Source organism: Ceratocystis lukuohia (genome assembly GCF_044167205.1).
Source record: "Ceratocystis lukuohia strain C4212 chromosome Unknown Supercontig6_pilon, whole genome shotgun sequence".
Classification (NCBI taxonomy): domain Eukaryota; kingdom Fungi; phylum Ascomycota; class Sordariomycetes; order Microascales; family Ceratocystidaceae; genus Ceratocystis; species Ceratocystis lukuohia.
The window spans coordinates 2,292,466-2,309,036 of record NW_027263525.1 but is presented as its reverse complement, the minus strand read 5'-3'; the positions used below and the strand labels follow the sequence as shown (position 1 = coordinate 2,309,036).

The following is a 16,571-nucleotide window of genomic DNA, read 5'->3' as shown; positions in this document are numbered from 1 at the left end:
CAATACAAGAAAATAATCAAAAACAACTCCTAGTGCACTGGTGTAACAAAAGAAAATAAGACAATATAATAAAACGACAAGACGACACATACAGCAGCCCGGGCGATCCCATGGATACCAATACTAGCAATCAAGCCACCACCCTCGCTGGTCCCTCTGTCCTTGTTGAACTCTGACAAAGATGCGAAGAATTCAGGCCATACGTGGTAAAGAGACGAGCACTTCCTCCTTTTTGCCTTCACAGCGCAAGGACTAGATTTGTAAACGACATCATATTCCGAAAATATATATATGCAGGCAGAATATAAACCACGAAATTTCCAACAAGTATCGAAGCAGAGCGACCAAGAGAAGTTGACAGGATCAGAGACGAGGGAAGATAGAAAGAAGTAAGAAGAAAAAACAAGGACACTTTGTGCAAATAGATTCAGAGTCATATGACATCAAGAAACTTGAAAGAGATAACAAAAAAAAAAAAAAAAGAGTTAAAAAAAATAGCAAAAGGGAGCAAAAGGTGTGAACCCAGAGGTATACGCTGTTGAAACAAGGAGAAACACAGCATCCTTCAAGTGCATGTTTGTCATTGACCACCAGAAAAGGCGTGTTCGATCAGGAGATGGAGAAATTTCTCAGGGCGGTGAAAGGACAAAGTCAAGGGAGCTCATATAGGTAAAACAGAGAATGAAATATGGTCGAATCTAAGCTGCGCCAACTCCATCTCGGAATTATCACGGGCAATGCCCCCCCCTTCAACTTAGTAAAAGCGGATGATAGCCGTACCACCTTCCTTAAGAGAGGCCTGATGGTTCGCAAAAGTTAGCAAAGTCAAATACAATTTAATGAGGCATAGAGACATGAGAAACTTACAGTGCAGCCATTCGCCTTTGAATAAACACCATTCTCCAGCTTGCAATCGCCCTCGGCATCTCCAATGATTTCGATGTTGAAGTCAAGCTTGGAAGTAGTAGTAGGAGTATTGGGGAAAATACTGATGAAAGTGATGCCCGTTTCGGCCTTGCCAACACCAACGTTAACAGGGGCCCAGTTACCGGCACTTTTAGTTTGCTGGAGATAATCAGAAATGCCCTTGTCCTTGGGGGAGTTCCAGAGGCAAGCATCCGTCTGACCGTAACCCTTCAAGTTAACATAGTACTGGGCAGTAGTTAGCTTGCCGTCCCAGATGTAGTAGGTAGGGCTATTGGTGTTTGTCAGTTCAATCTTGGCACCAGGGTTGGCAATGGCAGGAATAGTCATAGACTCGGTACCGGGGTAGTCGGTACGGCAAGTAGAGACTACCTCATCAAGATCGTTCTGAATGTACACACCACCGGCGCCGCGACCGCATAGTGTGTCGTACCCATCACGGGAGAGCTCTAGTAATCCATCCTTGTTGCAGTATAAACCACCAATAGACTGTTTAGTTGCACCCTGGGCGCTAGGCCATTGAACTTTTTCATATCCTAGCGGGCAAGCGTACGAGCAGAAGGAGTTTGGCGTGCACCCCTCGCCACTGATGGCAGTATCAATTTTACTAATAGACGAGTCGGAGGGAGAGTATTCAGGGACTCTCTGGACACCAGTCCAACCGTCAAGGCCAAGGAAGTCGATGGGAATAGCGCCATATTCGCTAGGGAAATTGGAGCATTTAATCTCGCCACTTGGGAACTTGGAGTCTACGCCAGTGCCACTCGAGTATGAGCCACTATTGGAAGAAGGAGCAGCCTTGGCACTGGAAGCCTTGGAAGGCGCAGCACTAGTGGAAGTAGACAGCGTGGTGTGAACAGTCGACGTGGTAGTAGTTGAAGTTTCCTTAGTGTAAGCCTCGATGAAAACAGCACCAGTAGATGAGGAGGTTGAAGCGGGTGCGGGTGCGGGCGTGGGTGTCGAAGACGGAGGCGGGGGCGGGACGAAGGTAGGCACCGATTCGCCTTTGACATAGTAGTCATTGTTATCAATACCCTTAATGGCGACATCGGGAGGGATGGTCTCTTCGCCCATGACATAGACGACACGTGTAGGGCCAGGGACCCAGACGACACTACCGTCACGTTCGACCAGAGAACCGCGCTTGTGCATGTGGCGATGGCCGTGGGAAGCGGCCTCAGCCACGGAGGCCACGAGGGATAGGATAACGGCGTGCTTCATTTCGAGAGAGAGGGACGGAGAAAGAGAGAGTGTGTGGGGGGATCACAATCTAGAGTGAGTTGTATCGGCACAGGCAGCGCGCGTTCTTGTCAGCAAGCCTATAAAAGGTCAGAGAGGATAAAGGACGAGATGCAGAAGAAAATAGGAAAGAGAAGAGAGTGGCCTGTTCCTGTATATGAGAGCCTGACAGGAAATAAGAGAGCTGAGATTTTGACCCATCAGTCTTTTCCTACTTCCTGCGGTCCAGGATATTTCACAGTACATCAAGAAGGAAGCATACATGTAGGGGAGAGGGGCCGGCTTGCAGCACTAGACAGCGAGCCCGGCCACAGGCTGGGCAGCCAGCCCGGTGGGTCACAACAAGGAAGCAAGTTAGACGAGAGAGAAAAGGAACTCACAATCAGGGAAAAGGACTGTATTGCTGAAGAGATAAAAGAATGTTTTACAACAGGGGAGAAGGAGTGAGAGGCAGGCAAGGAGGAAAGCTTTCCAAGTATAAATCTCAGATACACGCGTGATAGCAAAAGAGTGTGGTAGAGAAGTCGTGAGACTTTCTCAGTTGGATATAGAAATCAAGCTTGGATGGGCAAAGAAAAGAAGGAAAGCAAGAAAAAAGAAGGGGAGAAAGAGAAGAAGAAAAAAGAAAAAGAAAAAAGGAAAGATACAAGGTGGATGCATGGCGTTTAATGGGATCTGGGCGAGCGAGGCCTTGGCCCAGGAAGAGCCAGGGGAATATTATGAAGGCTATAGGAGACGACAGGACAAGGGTGTTTGCGGGTGTTTCTAGACTTTTGGGGTGTGAACGTATAGCTAGCCTCGCTGTGAGAAAGATGGCATGTATGAGTTTGTTCTGGAGTGGTGTAGGGCCAGCCAACGAGGGACTTAGCCAGGGCATATTAGTAGGATCTGGCTGAAATTACAAGACATTGGCACTAAGAGAGTGCTTGCGAGGTTAGTGACAGCGCTACGCTACAATGAGTTTCTTTCATGAGTATTGGTTTCGGGTTATGGGAAGGGCGAAATTTGCCTATCCCAAGGGCGGTATAGCTTAGCCACTAAGTCAGCCAGGGCCCTTTTGACCTCTTTTTGGGGCAGTTAACCCGCTAGAGAGAGCCTAAATTCAGGTACAGAACAACAAAGTTGAAAGGAAGAAAAGAGAAGGAAAAGATGAAGTAAAAGAAAAAATGACGAGATCAATTAAGTTACTAATTTATCGAGTCTTTTTTTTTTTTTTTTTTTTTTTTCTGGCTCAGGTACCTTGCAGCCCACCCAAAAAGCAAGCCCTGTCGCTGATTGGATAGAATGAGCTCAAAATAATTCACCGGAGACCCAGTTTTTACAGGCGGCCCCTTTCTTTCCTTTGGAAAGAGCGAAAAGCGGGACAATGTGGCTTCTGGCCAATCACATGAGGCGATGCAGGAGAGTGTAAGTGGGAGGCCATGATTCGCAGAAAATAAAAAAAATAAAAATAAAAATAAAAAATAAGTTTTTTTTTTTCTCAAACTTGGTACGAAAAATAAACAAATACCCTCTATCTCCGTGACAGCATAATCAAAGACACCTCAGCAAATAATTACATGGGAACTATTTACAATTAGAGCCACCCAAATGACCCAAATGGCACAATATCAAGCCCGCAAGAAAGGGCGGCTTTGACTCTTGGCGGCAATCACGTCCAGTCTAAGCTGCCCCCCTTTGGCCATACATACACGCCCGTGAATCCACTCCCCCCTTCACTCCTTCTCCTCTCTTTCCTCCCTCATACTAAGAGACTTGCAATTTTTTATGAAATTGCCCTGCTTTTGCCTCTTTTCTCATGTTTTGTTTGCATTGCTTCTCTCTTCCAGAAAAAGAACCATAAGCTAAGGAATAAACGGTGTGGTGGCATGGCATCCGGCGTTGGTGGCAGAGGCCTTATTTCCCCTTTGCTTCTTTAGTTGTTTGCTGTTATTTGTGTCTATTTTGTCGTGCATGCTGTCATTCTTGTCACTTCAGGTCTCAATGTCATCAACCCACTGACTGATCTGCCTCTTGCCTTTCTGCTGTCTATCTCCTGCTACTCAGACCATCTTTCGACTTCTTCCAACTCCCCATCCTCGTCCTGTTTAATCCTCCCTCCAAGCCCATCATCTTAGCTTCTCGTTCTCCTTGTTTGTGCCCTTCCCTGGCGCCTGCTCCAGCAGGCAGCGTTTTTGAGTTTTGTGTATTCCGCTTCGAGGCTTAAGCTAAAATGGAACTGGCCTTTGCTCGGCTACTTGCTGGCTTGTTTGCCTCCTGGAAGATATGTACATAAAGGACAACAAATTAAAACTATAGACAGACCGACAGTTGGCCCGGCTTCTTCAGGTCTTGATCCTGTAAAACAACACCACAACAACGGGGATAACGATAGCCATGGTGTTGGAGAGCTTCTGCGCACACGTGTACCAGTGAGCACAAGCACCCACAACAAAACACATGGCCAACCACATGCTCATACTCGCTAAACCAAGGCCGCACCTAAGACGGCCAACTGGAATGGAAGCTATTTGCATAAATAAATAAACATTGGAGCCCGTAAGCCCATGCTTTACTCAACCCCCTTTGCCCTATTTCTGCAAGGGAGCCCTAAAGCACACTCTCTACAAAGGGCCACTTCTTAGGGAGCACTACAAGCATGCTTCCATCAAGTTAATATTACGCCAAGTAGTCAGATGACCATACAGCGATGGTCCGTCTCTTGGTTCCAATATTGCTACATCGCCCAGTCGTCGTGCGGTGTTGTTGTCGTGAACGACAAAACAGCCCCCAGCTTCCTGACCCCTCTTTCTTCTCTCCTGGTTCTATTAGTCGACACGGGAAGCCGTAGGCTTGGCCCTGGGCTATAATTTGGCTGCGGAAACCTTCTTCTCCTAGCAAGATCATTGTAGTGGCCAATGCGCTTGATCTTCCCGGCACTAGACAGCACTGTGAAGAACCCACCCGCTATACGAAACACGCATGGTGTTTATTGTGTGGCATGCATCCATCTAGACGCAGTATGGCTTGCCTCCCCAGTGAATACAGCAAAGAAGCAAACGAGAGCCTATGGAGCTAATTTTCGGGAATAGCGGCTTGAAGGACTGTTCACGAGTACGAGGTTTTCTGCTCTGTGGTTCTGTATATATTGTGGCCCAAGTTTGTTCAGGATAAGAACAGCCTGGGCTTCAGCCTCCCCTTCTCAAGCCCTCTTCGGCTTCTAATTCCGTGGCTGTGTCACCTCGTAAATCACAGATCCCAGGGCCTTTTCCGTATTGACGAGTTCCCTTCACCTCCCCTTTCGTGCCATTCATTTTCCATCCTGTGGACAAGTTACAGGAGGTCAGATTGTCCCTATATTTTGCCATATCCCTTGGCCTCCAAGAAATTAGATTTTGAGGCCAATGATTGATTATGATAAAGTGTACAAAGAAAAAAGGAAAAAAAAAAAAAAAAAAAAAGAGAGAAAAAGCCGACCAACAGGCCGTGAATATGCATGCATTCAGTGGCAAAATCGAAGTGTGCCCAAAAATATCACATCACAAACCCTAACGGGTGTCTACAACCCTATTTTCTTTCTCTCCGACGTTTTAGTTCGTCGCTTTTCTGTCCCTGGCCAATATTTCCCTTGTCCCTCTTTTGACAACAACCTAGCCCCCTAGCAACAGGCACTTGACCAATTAACCGCCTCCCCCTGACCTGAGCCCTGTCACCAGCACACTACATACTGAGCACGTTATATACGTGTATGTAGGTACGTACATCACCCCTCAGTCAACCCTCCTGCCCGCCTGTGATCTGCACCGAAGGAGATGCATTAGTAGGCCTAGGTTCAAAATCCCCCGACGACAAAAGACTTGGCAGCTGTGCCCTCTCTTCTTTTTCCTCTTTCCCGTCCCGCCAGCCACGCTCGAAAGCCCTCTTCCCTCCCTGACTTGGCAGCCACCTTCGACACACTTGAACAAGGCCTGGGCCCGGCTCTGGACCTGGCTTTTTGGTCTCTTGTTTCTCGGTGTTCCCCTTGGGCCTCTGAGGATCACAAATAAGAAAAAAAGACCAACAAAACAAAGTGTTCAAAGTAAGAAAGAAGAGAAAACATGGAGGCGAAACAATGGCAAAAGCCTCCAACTTGAGCACGCACGTACAATTCAGACGCATGTTCCTCTTATTGCTCTGGGCTCTCCCTTAGTCTTAGTTGGCCTACTAAGACCTGTTATGTATAGATTTAGAATGGCTTTTGTATAAAGCCGAGAAAACATAGGGTTTAAATGACCCTAAGTATAGATACAGAGAAGAGGTCATCCTCTTATCAAGCCTTCCTTTCCACCTCAACCTATAGAACGTGGCGGTAAGAGCTTTTGGTTGTTTGCCACCCTGGTAGGGCTGACCTAGATCTCGGGCCATATACCAACTTCAACCTGTCCACTTTCATGTCGCGGAGCAGTTAGGAAGGACCTTTGAAATAGGGCGAATGACAGACAGACTGAAAACTCCGCTTCCTGGCCGTTCTAGAGTCTTCTTCCCGTCCCCATATGGCGTGTATTATGGGCATCTTTACAAGCCACAATTCCAAGCATACAGTTTGAATTTATGCATTACTGACGCTCTGTTCAATAGAGACCCGAGCTTTGGTTGTAAGAGCTTACATGTAGGACTGCTGGATAGTGATGAAACAAGGTCCAGAGGTGATGATAGTCCCGAGCACAAGTCGCCAGAAAGTCACCATGGGGTCTAGGACCATCGCTAACAGAGAGCTCTCTTATGCGTGCTGCCCGGATACAAAATGCCCTTGGACATTATGACGTAGGCTCGTCTAAAGACTTCCATCCATAGCCAGAGTGTTGGTCACGTTGGGTAACGACGTTATAGTAGAGAACTCATGACACCCTAAAGTCAGAACTTGTACCTGAACTATTATAGCGGCTCCGTGTCAGACGCGTGTTCGCAAGTCCTGACTAATATATTGTCCGGCTTTCAAGGATGACGTGCTGTGTAAGCTAAGGCATGTTAGGTGTAGCCCTCCGTTTTATAAGCGTGCTGTAGGCAAAAGCGGGGTTAGGCGCTAGAGATGGCTAGTATGTTGCCATTGTGGTCAGATTGGAAGAACAAGGCTGCCAACATCTGTCTATTCTGGAAGTTTTACCCACCGGCTTGCAACAATCTCTGCCCATTTTCCTGTTTTTCATCTAGTACATCATGGCCCCTAAAGTATGGACTCGCCGGAGACAGGCCGGTGCCGCCCTAGAGAAAGTGCAGACTGCAATCCAGAGCCCTCAAGCCCCGGAGCCTATTCCCAAACCCCACAGCGACGTAAGTAGCCCTCGGACCGGACTGGACCTGGATTTTCCTCCAACTAACTAGATGCGTCCGACCTGAAGCTGGCTGCGCTCAAGGCCGATGGAGATTCCTTCACATTCTCCTCGTTTACTAGCGACGATGCCTTTGAGCTAGGCACACTGCTTTACGCACGCCTCCTACCATATGCTCAAAACGGCCAGCCGACACTCATCTCCATTGCGCTTGCCAACAGCTCGCAGGTGGTTTATCAAACTGTTACAGGGCCGGGGATCACGCCAGACAACGAGTGCTGGGTGCGCCGCAAACGCAACACGGTGCTGCGTTTCGGCTGTAGCTCGTGGTTCATGCGCAACAAGTTCGGTGGTGATGAGACTGCTTTTGCCGCCAAATATGCCATTGGTGATGCGCAAAAGAGCGATTATGCTATCCATGGAGGGGCTATCCCAATCCGTGTCCATGGTGTTGATGGTCTAGTTGCCGTTGTTGTGGTGAGTGGGCTGCAGCAACACGAAGACCACGGCGTCATTGTTGATGTGATCAAGAGCAATTGGGAGTAAACGGGATAAAGGAACAGGGGGAGGGGAGAGGACCTAATGTAGCCAAGCTCCGGCCTTGATAGGTGAATAGGTTGCCCCGTGCATCTTGTTGCCGTGGCTTAAATTACACCAAATAGAGTAACTTTGGGACCTAGCGATGCTCGAGAACAGATCGGATCTTCTAGGCCTCGAGTTGAGCGCCCTGGCAACGGCAACACCATTGCAATTGGCATGCCGATACTCGACAAAACAAAAATGAGCCGCTTTTGCTTTGTTTACTTTTCTGTAGAATGTCCGTCAATTTACCCGCGGCGAATCCTCCTTATTACGGTTGTTCGCTACCGTGCGCTAAGTACTATACGTCACCTTAATTTAAGTTGACCGCGTAATGTTTTTTTTTTTGGAGGCTGCCAAATCTATTATTCTCTCCCCGAAAGGAAGAAAAAACAGACATCCTCGCAATCAATGTTGTTATTATGATGGACATGCAAACTGTCATGTAAATCTCCAGGTTGGTGGCATAAGATGAAACTAGGGGGCGTGATATATATAGCCCCCCCCCACCTTTGGTCAAAATACAACGTAATCATTGTGATGCAATAATAACAGAAAGGAGATGAGTGAAGGATGTATCTTTACCCACTGTCGTCATCAGACTCAGCCTTTTTCTTCCCTCGGGATGTCTTCGTAGCTGGTGCCTTTTTCACCCCGCCCTTGCTCGACTTGCGGTTGACCTGGTCTTGGATCTTTGCACGCTCGCTCTCGCCACGAGCTTGGAGCTCTTCCTCGAGTTGCCTGAACTCATCAGTCTCAGTATCTGCCCCGATCAAACTCTCAAGTAGTTTAATTTCGTCGGCCCAGATCTGCTTGTTCTCAACAGACTTGCCGTTGGCGTCTTTGGAGTCGATCGGTGTCTCGAGAATCATGGGCATGTCACAGAATGCCTCATTGTTCATTATGGCGTGGAAGGCTCGTAGTCCAATGAATCCAGTGCCAATGTTAGCATGCAGATCGCGGTTGGAGTTGAATGGCGCCTTGCTGTCGTTGACTGGATATGAGAGGGATGGTTTAGTTAGCCATGTAGGCGTAGACGCACACGGTGGTGTAATTAGAAACTTACGGTGGAATGCGCGCAGATACTTCATGCCTACAACACGGTCAAATTCGTCAAACGTTTTTTTGCAGGCTTCGGCTGTGCGAATATCGTAGCCAGCGGCAAATGCATGACATGTATCAATACACACCGCTACACGACTCTTGTCCTCCACGCCGTCGATAATCATCTTGAGATCTTCAAAACGCCCACCTACAACGTTGCCTGCACCGGCCATGTTTTCTAGTACAGGAATGACTGTCTTGGTCTCCCTGTGAGCAGCATTGATGCGGTCTGCAATGCGCTTGCAAGCTGAATCCATGCTCTCTCCACCCGTGCTTCCAGGGTGGAAATTATACAGCAGGATGCCGAGCTGGTCGCAGCGCTTTAGATCATCAACGAAGCTGGCGTACGCCTGATCGCCCTTAGCCTTGTCTGTTTGTGCGAGGTTGACGAGATACGAGCCGTGTGGGAGGACATGTTTGCACGAGTTGTAGTGGCTGTGCTTCGTCGCGGAGATGTAGCCGTCGCGGGCGGTAGGATCAAGTGGCGGATTGTTCCATTTGCGCTGCGACTTGAGGAAGAGGGCAAATGAGTTTGCGCCAATGTGGACAGCATTGGGTGGTGCGTTTTGGACGCCTGGTAGAAAGGTATATTAGGACATAGAACGAAACATGTTTGGAGACAAAGTTGAGGGGCTAACCTCCGGCTGCGCTGATATGAGCGCCAATGTACATGGCCTTCTTCAATGTCGACACGGCGGTTCGCTCTATCAAGGGTGTCATGCCGTCCGTGTTCTTGGTCTTTGCTTGAGCCTTGGGCTTGGAGCGTGATTTGACTGGCAGAGAAAGTAGCTCCGACTTTACTGGAACCTGTGTTGGTGCGGCCTTGAGCTTCTTGGGAGGATTTGGCTTCGATTCGGACTCTGACTCGCTCTTGATCTCGGAATCGGCAAGGCTTTCGGCCTTGCGCTTGGCAGATTTGATGGTAGCGGCTCGAGTTGATTTACGAGAGGCCATTTTCCTGGGTGGAGGGACTTGTTGAGATAACAGTGAAAACTATGAATCTAGACAAAGAATGTTTGCGGATACAATTGGGAGCCTAACAAGAAGATTGTCCAAGTTTGTTATTTGGTCAGTCGTGACAAAATGGACTGCCTCCTGCCCTCTTAACGCGCCTTAGACCAAAACTAACTTCGCGTAGAAAAAGCATAGCTCTCTACACGATTCCACGTGACTAATGCACGTGCTTTATTACTAATCATTACTAACAGGTTGCCATATAAACTATGGCCAAAACTGTTAGCACAAGTTCCAACTTGATTTTTACTTAGTAATAACGCTTGTGAGACGTCATGGCCGTTTGCTTATCCTTCTTTTCATCTCTTCATTGCACTCGACTTTTTCTTGAATTCCATTTTCTAGCCATCAAATCTGAAAAATAGTCTCGAGTCTCCCGAGTCTCGCTATTTCCTAATATAATTGTTGTTTATACCGTCTACATTAACTTGTATTTAATCGCTGTTTCTGCTTTCTCGAGCAAACGTCGCATTGCGACTTCGTTTCACGAAACGTCTTCCATCCCGCCCAGCCTTGTTCGCCATATAAATCCCTCTTCTCGGATTACCATGTCTCTAGCAGCTAAGCGTAAGGCTCCTAGTGGTGCTGAAGGCGCTCTCAAAGCTGGTCGACTGTCTAAGGGCTCGACTCCTGGGGCTGCAACTCCCAGAAGCAACGTTGGTGATGACGACGTCGAAGTGGTGGAGGCTAAAGATATCCCTGAAGACCTCAACAAGGCCATCGCCCGAAACATCCAGAAGTTCGATATAAGCGCCTTCCCTTACGACCTCAACTCGGGCGTCAAGGACATGGCTACCGGCTTTTTCGAGCCTACACATAAACGCGACTTTACCGGCCTACGACTCAAGGCAAACCACCAAACACTGCCTCTCCGCATTGATGGCTGGGGAAAGCTTGTGCTTGAGAGCTTCCATCCGCTTGCCCCCCGAGTGCAGGATTTTCTCATCACAATCGCCGAGCCGACATCCCGACCGCATTTTATACACGAGTATCGTCTTACAACTCACAGCCTGTACGCCGCTGTGTCTGTTGGCCTGAACCCCATGGACATTATAAACACGCTGGACCGCTTCCTGAAAACGGATATGCCTCCCAATGTCAAGGAATACATTACCTACTGCGGTAGAAGTTACGGCAAGGTCAAGCTGGTTTTGCGTAATAACAAATACTATGTTGAGACTACAGACGCCAACGTGCTCCAGATCTTGCTTAAGGACTGGGAAATTGGATCCTTCAGAGTGCAGGGCGCTGAGGAGACTACAACGGTGGCACCGACAATGGCTGGCTTGGTCATTGCTGGAACCAAGGATGCTGCTGGCGTGCGTGAGGCTGAGGGTCTCAAAGAAGCCAAGGCAAATGGCGAGCAGCAGCAACAACAACCACAGCAGATACAGTCCCACGCGGCCGAGGAGGAGGATGACGACGACGCGGACTCGCAAGAAGTCATTCATGCTTTTCAAATTAAAGACGAAAAGGTTGGTGCGACAGCTCAGCGCTGTTTGGCCTTGCATTATCCTGCGCTGGAAGAATACGACTTTCGCAACGACCACATCAACCCAAACCTTGAAATTGATCTTAGACCGGGCACCCAGATTCGTCCTTACCAGGAAAAGAGTCTTAGTAAGATGTTTGGCAATGGGCGTGCCAAGTCTGGAATTATTGTTTTGCCCTGTGGTGCTGGTAAGACATTAGTTGGTGTGACAGCAGCCTGCACTATCCGAAAGGGAGTCGTAGTACTTGCCACTAGCAACATGTCTGCCATCCAATGGAGAAACGAGTTTTTGAAGTGGTCTAATATTGACCCAGACAGTATTGCCGTGTTCTCATCTGACAGCAAGTCTGTCTTTACAGGGAACACGGGAATTATCGTGACTACATACTCCATGGTAACAAACACGCGAGAGCGCGCCCATGAGTCGGCCAAGATGATGAAATTTCTGCAGAGTCGTGAGTGGGGTCTTATGCTACTTGACGAGGTGCATGTCGTGCCTGCGCAAATGTTCCGTCGCGTCGTCGGTTCTATCAAGTCCCACTCTAAGCTGGGCCTGACAGCCACACTGCTGAGAGAAGACGACAAGATTGAAGATCTAAACTTCCTTATTGGTCCCAAGCTATACGAGGCCAACTGGATGGAGCTGTCTCAAAAGGGCTTCATTGCCAAGGTCCAGTGTGCTGTCGTTTGGTGCCCCATGCCTACTGAGTTCTACGAGCAGTACCTCAAAGCTAGTGCTCGAAGCCGTTCGCTTTTCTGCGTCATGAACCCGTCCAAGTTCCAAGCTTGCCAGTATCTAATCAAGTACCACGAGAGTCGTGGCGACAAAATTATTGTCTTTTCTGATAACGTATATGCCCTCGAGGTCTATGCCAAGAAGCTTATGAAGCCCTTTTTGTATGGCGGTACCAGCAACGCTGAACGTCAGGAAATTCTCGAGTTTTTCCGTTCATCGCCTAACTGCAGCACGCTGTTCTTGTCCAAGATCGGTGACACATCTCTGGATCTGCCTGAAGCAACGTGCTTGATTCAGATTTCGGCACAGTACGGATCGCGTCGACAAGAGGCCCAACGTCTTGGCCGTGTACTACGAGCTAAGCGTCGTAACGAAGAGGGCTTCAACGCCTTCTTTTATTCGCTTGTCTCTAAGGATACGGTTGAGATGTCCTTCTCTTCCAAGCGTCAGGCTTTCCTAGTTGATCAAGGCTATGCCTTCAAGGTCATCACGCAACTCAAGAACATTGAGAACACACCCGACCTTGCCTTTGCTACGCCCGAGTCTCGCCGCGAGCTGCTCCAGAAGCTCCTCGTCGACCAGGAGAGCAAGAGCTGGAAGGATGAAGAGAAGGAGGCTGCGGGTCTCGCTGCCGATGGAAACATGTTCTATGGTCCAGACGGCAAGCCACTGCGGAGGGGCGCTCGTCGTACGGCAGGCTCACTGAAGGGCCTGAGTGGCGGAAATGACATGGCATATATCGAGCAAAACAAGAGCGCTAACAAAGCGTTGATGAAGAAGAAAAAGACCCATGCGGGCTTCTTTAAGTCGCTTCAGCGCGAGAACGAGAAGCGGCGCAAGGGCGAGTAGAGGACGAGAAGCAACAAGAAGGGGGGGGAGAGAGGAAACAAGGAGAGAGATCCTGCAACTTCTATCCCCTCCGCGCAAGACAAAAGAGAATCGACGGTGGAGGTTTGTTTTGTTATTGCTTGTGCGAATCTGCTGAGGGAAAAGGCTTGTCATCAGCTTCTTTTTCCTCTTTTGAAGATGTTATGTTGAACATGGCGCACGGCGTTCTGGGGATTTGCTTTCATTTTTCTGATTTTTTTTTAATGCTTGGTGATGTTTAGGAGGTAGCACCAAGATTTTTTGGTTGGACTTAGATGATACTTGGGCCTTTTTTTTTTTCTTTCTTTTTTGTACATTCACAAAACCGATTTTCTTTTTCTCAATGTTCTGTAATTCTATGAACGAACTTGGGACATTGTTTCAAGGGCTGAAAAGAATATGCATTTATACTTGAACAGGACGTTGAGATATATATAAATATATATATATATAAAATAAAACAAAGAAATATTGCGGATGCAAGGCTTCGAAGTAATCAAGGAAAACAGGCAGAACAAAAAAAAAAAAAAAAAGACACAAATACAGACAGAGAGGTGGGAGAATTGAGCCTCAAGCATAAGATAAGAGTAAGACGAGGAAGAGAAGATAGGTCATGGATGGGCAGCGGCAGTAAATACAAAAACAGAAACACATAAGCCCTAGTAGGGAGACCAAGAGAAATGAGGGAGGGGATGGTGATGATGTGCCAAGATGTGATAGAAAAGAGAAGTTTTGAAGAAGAAAGAAAGAAAGAAAGAAAAAAAAAAAAAAGAGATATCCCCAAACACCCTGCCATATCTACTATCTACTTACTCCTTTGGTGCCGACAACTGTGCTGCAATAAGGCTGATATGCTTTTCCATTGCCGCGATCTGATCTGACTTCTCGCGGTCAGTCTTCTCCAACGTGGCCAGCCGTGCTTCTAGGCTGATTATATACGTCCAAATAGCCGCGTTGCCCGATGTGAACATATTCAAACTAGGGTCTGCCGTTGTAGTAGTTGTTGTTGTGGCTGCGGCAGTAGTGGTGGCAGCTGGCGACGCAAGGGTCGGCGCTGGTGCTGCTGCTGCCGTGGAGTTCGGAGCCGGCGATGCCAGTGAGACGGCCGAGCCTGCCGTGCCTGCGCGCGTCTTGTCCTCAGCTCCAGCATCCTCAGCAGGCCGCGCAAGCCCTAGGTCCGAAGTGCGCTGTACCTCGGCCGTAGACTGCACGCCAGCATTGGCCTCATCTAGGTCCTTGGCGTTGGTAGAAATACCAACAGTGGAGTATACTGGGGTAGTGGTGGCGGTGGTGGCGGCGGCAGCAGTAGAATCGCGTGAGGGCTGCAACTGTAATGAGGAAATGCGCGTATCAGAGAATTGGCTTTCAGGAGTAGGATGAAAGCGAGCATCGGGTGGCGCGATAGCCGAGCGGTCATCGGGCTGACCGTAGACTATGCTGCCCATGGCAGGAGCCTCGCCCGTCAACAGGCCATGATTATCAAGGTCATTAGTATCGACAAAAGTGTTCATGCTTGTGCGACGTGCAGCGCAACCGCCTACGCCTTTGCTGTGGCGCGCCAGAGCATCGCCACGAGCAAACTTGCGCTCACATTTCGGACAAACATGGGGTTTTTCGCCTGTGTGTAGCTTGCTGTGGCGCTTGAGGTCGTGGAGTCTGCGAAAGCTCATTTCACAATGAGCGCAGCCGTATGGCTTTTCTATTTTGTGAGTTAGTAAGCGGGCATGTCACTATTTCTTTTATATGAACAGGATAAACTTACCAGTGCCGACCTGTGGAGAAGCAAGCGGGAAGTTCATAGGCCGTGAAGGCGTATGCGGCAGGGACAAGGGCCCGGGTCCAGGCTGTAATTGAGGGCCAGGATACGACATATTGGCCTGGGGCTTGCCCGCCTCATGAATAGCGACGGCAGCATGGACATTATCGACGTTGACATCCAAAGATGCCGAGTTTGCAGTGACAGGGACACTGGCCATTGCTTGTTGTGCCTGAGACTGGCTGATGGCATTAGCCGTCTCGGCAGCCTGGTTTGGTGTAGCTGGCACGTTAATCTGTGTTGCTTGGGTGTCCATAGAAGCCGTAGGGGCAGCAGAAGTAACAGCAGCAGCAGCTACAGCATTGGCAGCAGAAGCCTCAATGGCGCGAGCAGCCACATCTGTGTCGATGAGGCGCATGACTTCTTGCTGCTCATCCGATGTCAGATTGCGCGCATGTTCATGTTGTGCCTGTGATTGGGGCAATTGCTGCTGCTGGGCTTGTTGGTGTTGGTTTGGGCCGTGGGGGATTTCGTGGGCCGTTGAATCGTTCGTGGGGACGGGAGTGGAGGTATGAGAAGGAACATGAGGGTGGATAGGTTGTTGATTTTCTACAGACTGTGGCTGTGGCTGAGCCTGAAAATGAGATTCGGCGGTGTGTTGATGTGTTTGCTGTGGTTGCTGTTGTTCTTGCTGGTGTGCTTGAACGTCTGTTGGGGGATCCGCAGAGTGTGTCCCATTAACCTCGGCGGGAGTAGCTGTCGGTGAGTTACTGTGCGACACATCGAAGTGCTCGTTTTCTAAGCGCGCAACTTTTAGCCGAGTAGCATCTTCTTCTTGGTTAAGCTCAAGCGAGCGTTTCAACGGGTTGGGGCTTGCGGATGCGCTTTCGTGGTGGTTTTGCTGTTGTTGGTGGATGCTATTTTGGATATGAGCTTGAGCCTCGATTGCTGCTTCGGCCTGGGCTTTTGCGTGAGCGTGAGCCTGGGCAGCCAATGCGTCAGCATGAATAGCAGCAACGGCGGCAGCAGCAGCCTCGGCGGAGGGCGAATGAACAGTGGAAGCGACCGGGGGAGCAGGCGATGGACTGGGAACCGGGGCCGATACGTGATCGGCTATGGGTTGCGGCGGTGGGGGCAGCAAGAGACTGCTGCCATTAGCTTCGGTGGACATCGCGGCAGGGAGTGAGGAGGAAAAAGACAGGGCAAGGAGAAGAATGCGCGTAGAATTGTCGAATGCAAGACGAAACTAGGAACGACAAGAAAACAAAAGGACTTGATGAAATCTGACGTTGGCAGGGAGCAAAAGGAAAATATGTGCAATAGCTCGTTCAATATTCGACCAACGCCAGCGCGTGATGACAAGAACCAAGGCGCGTCAATATCGTGGCCAAGGTCGTGATGGTAGTTGTAGCAGGTGAATTGTGTATAATAAAGGACTGTCGCACTCGAAGAGCCTATATTATATTCACTTTTACCGGGCGGATGAGAGCCTCTAATACGCGACGCCTCTTATTTTAGGTCAGTCAAGGCTTTTTCCTCTTTACCGATATTTCGTCGTAATTGAAGCCAAAA

At 48.9% G+C, this 16,571-nt stretch overlaps 5 protein-coding genes across 5 annotated transcripts; 2 read left to right on the top strand and 3 right to left on the bottom strand.

Annotated features, from left to right (window-relative positions):
• Nucleotides 1–754: 754 nt before the first annotated feature.
• HOO65_060553 (putative SUN family protein C2G2.17c) lies at nt 755–2,145 on the bottom strand (the record flags this gene model as incomplete). Its single annotated transcript, XM_071003896.1, has 2 exons — nt 755–799; nt 868–2,145. 2 exons carry the CDS (start codon nt 2,143–2,145, stop codon nt 755–757), a joined length of 1,323 nt encoding a protein of 440 aa, XP_070857903.1.
• Nucleotides 2,146–7,338: 5,193 nt separating this feature from the next.
• Nucleotides 7,339–7,997, top strand: HOO65_060552 (UPF0303 protein; the record flags this gene model as incomplete). The annotated part of the gene is made up of 2 exons (XM_071004067.1): nt 7,339–7,452; nt 7,521–7,997. 2 exons carry the CDS (start codon nt 7,339–7,341, stop codon nt 7,995–7,997), a joined length of 591 nt encoding a protein of 196 aa, XP_070857902.1.
• A 614-nt stretch (nt 7,998–8,611) lies between these two features.
• HOO65_060551 (DNA-(apurinic or apyrimidinic site) lyase 1) lies at nt 8,612–10,088 on the bottom strand (the record flags this gene model as incomplete). Its single annotated transcript, XM_071003878.1, has 2 exons — nt 8,612–9,708; nt 9,773–10,088. 2 exons carry the CDS (start codon nt 10,086–10,088, stop codon nt 8,612–8,614), a joined length of 1,413 nt encoding a protein of 470 aa, XP_070857901.1.
• A 608-nt stretch (nt 10,089–10,696) lies between these two features.
• On the top strand, nt 10,697–13,225 carry HOO65_060550 (DNA repair helicase RAD25; the record flags this gene model as incomplete). Its single annotated transcript, XM_071001159.1, has 1 exon — nt 10,697–13,225. The coding sequence occupies one exon, from the start codon at nt 10,697–10,699 to the stop codon at nt 13,223–13,225; it is 2,529 nt and encodes an 842-aa protein (XP_070857900.1).
• Nucleotides 13,226–14,052: 827 nt separating this feature from the next.
• Nucleotides 14,053–16,170, bottom strand: HOO65_060549 (DNA-binding protein creA; the record flags this gene model as incomplete). Its single annotated transcript, XM_071003751.1, has 2 exons — nt 14,053–14,942; nt 15,006–16,170. The coding sequence occupies 2 exons, from the start codon at nt 16,168–16,170 to the stop codon at nt 14,053–14,055; spliced, it is 2,055 nt and encodes a 684-aa protein (XP_070857899.1).
• Nucleotides 16,171–16,571: the final 401 nt, after the last annotated feature.